Source organism: Pteropus alecto, unplaced genomic scaffold, assembly GCF_000325575.1.
Source record: "Pteropus alecto unplaced genomic scaffold, ASM32557v1 scaffold43, whole genome shotgun sequence".
NCBI classification, from domain to species: domain Eukaryota; kingdom Metazoa; phylum Chordata; class Mammalia; order Chiroptera; family Pteropodidae; genus Pteropus; species Pteropus alecto.
The window spans coordinates 4,934,185-4,940,991 of record NW_006435764.1 but is presented as its reverse complement, the minus strand read 5'-3'; the positions used below and the strand labels follow the sequence as shown (position 1 = coordinate 4,940,991).

Below are 6,807 nucleotides of genomic sequence, written 5' to 3'. Positions count from 1 at the left end.
GGGGCGGGGGCTGTGCCAGGCTGGCCCTAGCGGGCGTGGGGGGCGTGTTTGAGTGTTCTGGGTGACAGGGTTGTGGGTCCGAGGGCCGGCGCCCGTGGCTGTTTGCGCCCTCGCGCCTGCGGTCGCGGAGCCAGAGTGGGCTCTGCGCCAGTCCAGGCACTGCCCATGGGGCTCAGGTTGTGCAGGACTGTGTGCGTGCACGCGCGTGTTTGTGCGGAGGGGCCGCCGGGTGTGTATCTGCGTATGCTCTGGGCCGTCTTTGTGCCTGCCGCGGGCGCGGGGCGCCCGCCCGCCCCAGCGCAGTCCCTCCTGCGTGGGGATGTTTTCCAAACAGGCTTCCTGCGGAGACTGGCTCTGCTGCAACCAGAGCTGGAGGGGGAGCGCCGCCCCCACAGGCCTCCAGGGACCCGGGCAGCCTGGGGACTGCAGACAGACACCTGAGAGAGGAAGGGGGAGCGCGTCCGGGAGGGGTCCAGGGGCCTGCCGCAGGGCAAGGCCAAGATGGGGAGACTGAGGCAGATGAATAGGGAGGTGAAGGTAGCCAGACAGGTGGAGATGGGGAAGAGGGTGGGAGGAGAGACGGCAAAAAAGACAGAGACAGAGAGGACAGAGTCATTGAGAAGAGACAGACAGAGGCCTAGACCTGCAAAGGGGCCGAACGATTAAGATGGACAGACAGATTCCAAGAACCTGACAGAGGGGTTACTCAGAGGTCCTGGGGCTGAGCAGCTAAACCCACGAACTGAGCCCAAGCTGAGGAGTAAGGGGCCTGGTCAAAAAGAAGCCTCTGACAACCCCAAGTTGGACCATCCCTCTGGCTCCGTCAAATTTTCTGACCCTTTATGTGGCTTCTCCCCCTTGGTTCCATTTCACTCATCAACTCCCGCCGACCGCCCCCCGCCACCTCCCACCACCCCCATCGTATCCCAGCAGCCCTGGCAGTTTAGGAGAGGCAGAGGTGAAGTGGTTGCCATAGCAACAGAGGCAAAGAAAGGTCACTCTGGCTTTAGCCTAGGTGGCCCTGCAGCAGGCCAGAGCTGGCACTGAGGGGGTTGGGATGGGAGGCTACAAAATTATTTCCTTTCTGTCCAGAATGGTGTTGGAAGGAAACCCTGAAGTGGGGTCCCCCCGAACTTCAGACCTCCAGCACCCTGGGAACCAGGGCTCTTGTATCCTCTCTTCTCCTGGTGAAGATGCGCAGCCAGGCGAGGAGCCCATCAAGTATGGCGAACTCATCGTCCTGGGGTGAGCATCCTTGATCCAGGTGTGGCGGGGTACTAGGCACCCCCCAGGGCAACCAAGCCCCAGTTCTCCCCACCTATGATCTGCTGTTTGTCCCTCCTCACCTTCTCAACTGAGAGAGTTAACCAAATCCACCGTTCTTTTATCTTCCCATTTTTCATAAATTACTGAGACAACTCTTAACTGTCCACTTAAGTTTCAGAAAAAAAGTAACACTGTTGCCTTTCATAAAGCACCTAGTGTGTGTGTGTGTGTGTGTGCACGTGCGCGCACGTGTGTGTGTGTGTAGTCTGGGGTGAAGAACTCGAGTTCTCCAGCAAAATTGCTTGGTTCAAATCCTGCCTCTGCAAGTTGCTTAACTTCCCTGCGCTTCCGTTTTCCCCTTTTACAAATAGGGACGATGATAATAATACCTCAGAGGGTTGTCGGAAGGAATGAATGAGGTGATTTCTGTAAAGCACGTAGAACAGTGCCTGGCACATATCAAGTGTTCTGGGAGGCAGGCCTGTGCCAAGCCCTTTCATGGACATTATTTCATTTCAATCTTCACAAAGATGCTGTGAGGAAGGAGGTGAGAAAACCGAGGCTCAGAGAGGGGAAGTGACTGGTCCAAGGGCACACAGCTGGTAAGTGGCAGGGCTGGGATTTGGACCCAGGTCTTTCTTACTCTAGGTCTAGTGCACTTTCACTAAGCCACAACTGACCCTCACGCAAGAGAGAGAAGCGACGTGAGTTCGTGGCTGGGTAGACCTCACACCTTCACCACCCGTTTAGCTTATTGCTCAGGCGCAGATCCCTCTTCCTCCCCCACCCATACCTACTTTTGGCCTGTCTCTGTGCCATCTGCCCTGAAGAGAATATCTGATGAGCTATGCTATCATTATGATAATTATATGGAAATAATAATGGCTACTGTTTGTTGACATGTACATGCCACGTGCTTTAAAAAAAAAATAGCTAACATTTAACAAGGGCTTACTGTATACATACCAAACTCTGTGCCAAGCATTTTCAAATATTTTATCTCATTTAGTCCTCCCAATGAACTCAAGAGGTAGGTCTGATAAATGGCCCCATTTTATAGAGGCCATGCAATAAGTGGAAGAGCCAGGATTTCAGTCAGGCCCATCCGATGCCCAGCCTGTGTCCCGAAGTGCCCCACGCCCATGTGTGGGAAGAGCTCACAAGGGCATGAGTGATGCCCCTCTAGGAGGTGCTTGCATTAGAATAGCAGCTGCTCGGTGCCGTGGTGTCCATGTCAGTGTTGCAAAGACAGGGCTGGCTTTGCCTCTGAGGATGAGGCCACTGGGGGAGAGCACAGACCTAAGTAAGGGTCGGGACCTCTTGACAGTCGATAGTTCTCTGCAGAGCAGTGAGTCCCCACACTGACTACATCAGAGCCCCCTGGAGAGCACATCGAGAGTACCCAGTGGCAGGCCCATCCCAAATCTACAGAATCAGAATCTCCGTGCATGGGGCCAGGGAATCTGCATTTTAATAATCTCACCAGAAGATTCTGGTTCAAGCGGTCCATGGCTGTATTTGGCAGCTCTTTCTTCTGTCACTCTTGCTGCAAACCTCCTCGGTTTCCCACTGCTTACGGAGTAAAGTCAGACTCCTCAGCCTGGTGTTCAGGGCCCTTCCGCCAGCTTCATCTTCCCCTACTGCACTTCATCACCTGAGTCATCACTTCCCAATCTCACCCGCTCTGCCAGCCTTGGGGACTTTGCTCAGGGTGAGCCCTCTCTCTAAAAGGGCTTTTACAAGAGGCTGGAGTCAGACAGACCCGAGTTCAAATCTAGACTTTTTCACTTACTAGCCTGGGACCTCAGGCAAGTCATTTTACCTCCCTGAGCCTCATTTTTCCTCATTCGTAAAATGGGAAGAAAGATACTTGCCTGGCAGAACATTGCACAGATTCCATTAGGTAATTAATAACGCAAAGCACCAGGAACACAGGAGGCTCCAGTACATGGCAGCAGTCAAGGCTGTGACTCACCCCATCTTTGCCACATCATTCCCTCCGGACAAGAGCTGGAAAGGAAGGTAGAGATATAACATGTATGCCTATCTGGAGGTGGTGGCATTATGGATCTATTTTTCTCTTCCATTCTGGTTTCCAGTAGTACTTGTGGTGTAATAAACGGCAGTTTGCTAAAGGCGACTCCTTTCCAGTTCTTCAGCATAGGTTTTCCCTCTCCCAGAAACCCGGTCCTGGGGCCAGAATTCCCTTTTCCTGCCTCTGGACCTGTGGTACACTTGGCTTGTGCGTGAGTCATGGCAGATGACACCCAGGTTCCTTGAAAGTCTGAGGACCCCCTCCCTGACCACTAGGGCACAGAACCGACCTGTGGTGCATCACCTGTGCCACCCCAGTGTCCAGCACCTGGCCGGGCATGGCTCACAGGTCTGGGAAACACTGGTTAATTGGATGAGAGGCCTTTTGAAGGTGTTCTGAGCCCCAGCCCGCTCCCCAAAGGCACTGATTTGACATAGTTCTGGTTTCGGGTGGTTCTAGGGCTTGTTTATCAAGGTAGAACCTGCCCAGAAGTTGAGTTTCTCCTCGTCTCTCAGGGGCTCGATTTCTCTCTCTCCCCCTGCAACCCTTTCTTCTTAATTTCCACATCCACAGCTACAATGGGTGTCTGGGAAATGGGGACAAAGGCCGCCGGCGAAGTCGCCTCGCCCTGAGCCGCCGGCCACATGCCAACGGAGTGAAGCCAGACGTCATGCACCACATCTCCACACCGCTCGTCTCCAAGGCAAGCAGTTTGTCCCAGCAGAACCAGGGCGCTGGCCCTGCCCTGCCCTCCCTGCCCAAGCCCCACCGGAGCAGGAGAGCCCACTGGATCTCACTCACTGCCTGTTGGGCCGCCAGAAAAATGGTGTTGATTGGAGAGCCTTTGCAGTGTGCACGGTTCTTCACAGTCTGCAGAGCATTTCCTTGATCACCAGACCCCATTCATTGGACAGAAATGACCAGCATCATTTTAGAGGCAGCCAAGCTCAGAGGGGGGATGTGACAGTCACACAGCGATGGCAAAGGAAAAGCTTTCAGGTTACAATTCGAGCTCTGCCATTTCTAGCTCTGTGACTTTAGGGCAGTTTCTCCTCTCTGAGCTGCAGTTCCCTCAGCCATAAAATGGGTGGCCGGAGGGAGCAGACAAGGTAACTGAGTAAAGTCCTGGCTTCACTGTACACCCTCTGCGAAGGGTGGAACCCCTCTTTTCCCAGGAGTGGCCCCAGCTTCTGGTTTAGAAGCTTACACTGCTCACAGCCGCATGCCCTGGGAAGTGACTTCTTTCTCTCCACCAGGCACTGAGTAACCGTGGCCAGCACAGCATCTCATACACACTGTCCCGGAGCCACTCGGTCATAGTCGAGTACACACATGACAGTGACACAGACATGTTCCAGGTATGCTCAGGCCCCTCCATGGGCCTCCTGGCCACTGGCCTCAGTGCTTGGCCCTGCAGGCCTTCCAGAGTGAGGCTGGGGGACCGAAGGTCATGGGGAAGGTGCTTTGGGGGGCCTCGGTGCAGTCGACCACTCTTCAAATGAGGAAGCAGGATATCCCAGTGAGGGCTGTTGACTTCCCAGAGTCACACAGCAAGTCAGTGGCTGTGTCAAGATTCAAACTCAAGACTGGACTCCCCGGCTGCAGGAGGCCATACAGTTTAGGGGTTCAGTGTAAGTGTCACACTATCTGGGTTCAAATCCCAGCTCCATCGCTTACTAGCTGAGTAACTCTGGGCAAGAGTCACCTAACCTCTCCAGGCCTTGGTTTCCTAATCTCTCAGGTGGGGACCATAATAGTACCCACTCCATAAAATTGTCGGAAAGATTAACTGAGATATCGCACATACGGTGCTTATCATGGTATCTGGCATAGAATAAACACTTACTAAAAACTCACTATTTGCTGCTAATATGTGAGCGCTCTCAGACCATGGGTATTATCTTTTTGCTGTTCAGTCAGCAAATCTATTAGTTTTTATTGAATGGGGTGCTCCCCAGAGCTGTGGGAAAGGTGAAGGAGAAGCCCCAGACCTCGCTGATTGGACGTGGAGGGCCCCGGGGAGTTGGGATGGTGCTGCCCCCTTATCCTTTGGTGCCTTGCACACCAAGCAGCTGCCGGGAATCCTGGGGCTGGAAGCCTGTGGGACTGACCTGTGCACACAGCATCCCACCCCTTCCTCACAGATCGGCCGCTCCACGGAGAACATGATCGACTTTGTGGTGACAGACACTTCCCCTGGAGGAGGGGCGGCTGAGGGCCCGTCTGCTCAGAGCACCATCTCTCGCTATGCCTGTCGCATCCTCTGTGACCGCCGGCCACCCTATACTGCCCGCATCTATGCCGCTGGTTTCGATGCTTCCAGCAACATCTTCCTTGGAGTGAGTGAGCCCCCAGGCAGGGACCGGCGCTTCATCTAAGAGTGAGCTCAGGGGTAGGCTGGGGAGGGGCAGTATTCTGGGGTGATGGACCAGCCCACAATAATCATGACCATGACCTATGCAGGGATTAGCAACCCCACTTAACAAATGAACAGAGTGAAGCTCTGAGAGGTCAGGTGATGCCCGAGGTCGGGCAAAAACAATTCTGGTCCTTTCTGGGCCACCTCTGACCTTGAGGGTAGAGGGGAGCACCCCAGCTTGCAGCCTGCTGGGGGCCACTTGGGGATGTGGTCTGATCCCACATGTCATCCCAGGAGCGGGCAGCCAAATGGCGGACCCCTGATGGCCTGATGGACGGCTTAACCACCAATGGGGTCTTGGTGATGCACCCAGCGGGCGGCTTCTCTGAGGACTCGGCCCCAGGTGTCTGGCGGGAGATCTCGGTCTGTGGGAACGTGTATACTCTGAGGGACAGCCGCTCAGCACAGCAGCGGGGGAAGCTGGTAGGTGGCCTGCTCCATCCCTGGCCCCTCACCTGTCATCCCGCCAAGGGCTCTCCCAGTCTGCCTCTCCCCCTGCTCAAGCCAGGAGAGGGTCTCCAGCCCTTCTGCACAAGGGAGCCCCAACAGGCTTCATCTGGGGGCACATGCCACTTGCTCCACAGAGGAGACCAGACCAGCGTCCCCAGGTGTCTCCCACATGGAAGTCCGTGGGGTGATGGGAAATGGAGCACACGCAAACACACTGTGCAGTACCAAGTGGCTTAGAGGATGCCGGCAGCTTAAAAAATCACACCGTCTTACGAGGGTGACACTTGGCCCATGTGTGAGCAGTTTATAGCCTAAAGTGTTGGCAGTTTGTAACGTGTCTGTCACATTCAGACGGGTTTAGCTTTATGATCCTCTCCCAGTGGGAAAGGGTCCATGGGGTAGTTCTGACACAGAAGGCAGTGAATGCTCCACCTGGTACTGATCAGAAAACTAACGTTAGGGGCTGGGAGAGGGTCCTAGACAGAGGTCAGAGCTCGACCGAGGTCATGTGGCCAAGCTCCTCCCAGGGGCCTTGCGGAGCCCTTCCTGGATATGAATGTGTCAGGCAAGGAGAAGCCAAACTGCAAGGAAAAGCATGGCTTATCTTTCCAGAGCCTCAATTGTACTGGGAGATGTA

The 6,807-nt window shown here is 54.7% G+C and overlaps 1 protein-coding gene across 3 annotated transcripts in view; it reads left to right on the top strand.

The window, feature by feature from the left end:
* Positions 1 to 1,093: 1,093 nt before the first annotated feature.
* PELI3 (pellino E3 ubiquitin protein ligase family member 3) overlaps positions 1,094 to 6,807 on the top strand; it is a 7,613-nt gene continuing 1,899 nt past the window's right edge. Inside the window, exons 1-6 of one of the 3 annotated variants that reach the window (XM_006911057.2) lie at positions 1,094 to 1,245; positions 1,797 to 1,868; positions 3,875 to 4,004; positions 4,558 to 4,659; positions 5,446 to 5,640; positions 5,955 to 6,143. In XM_006911057.2, the coding sequence (XP_006911119.1) occupies positions 1,094 to 1,245; positions 1,797 to 1,868; positions 3,875 to 4,004; positions 4,558 to 4,659; positions 5,446 to 5,640; positions 5,955 to 6,143 (840 nt within the window). The remainder of the gene's footprint in view (positions 1,246 to 1,796; positions 1,869 to 3,874; positions 4,005 to 4,557; positions 4,660 to 5,445; positions 5,641 to 5,954; positions 6,144 to 6,807) is intronic. The other 2 variants (XM_006911059.2, XM_006911058.2) reach the window with 2 other exon arrangements.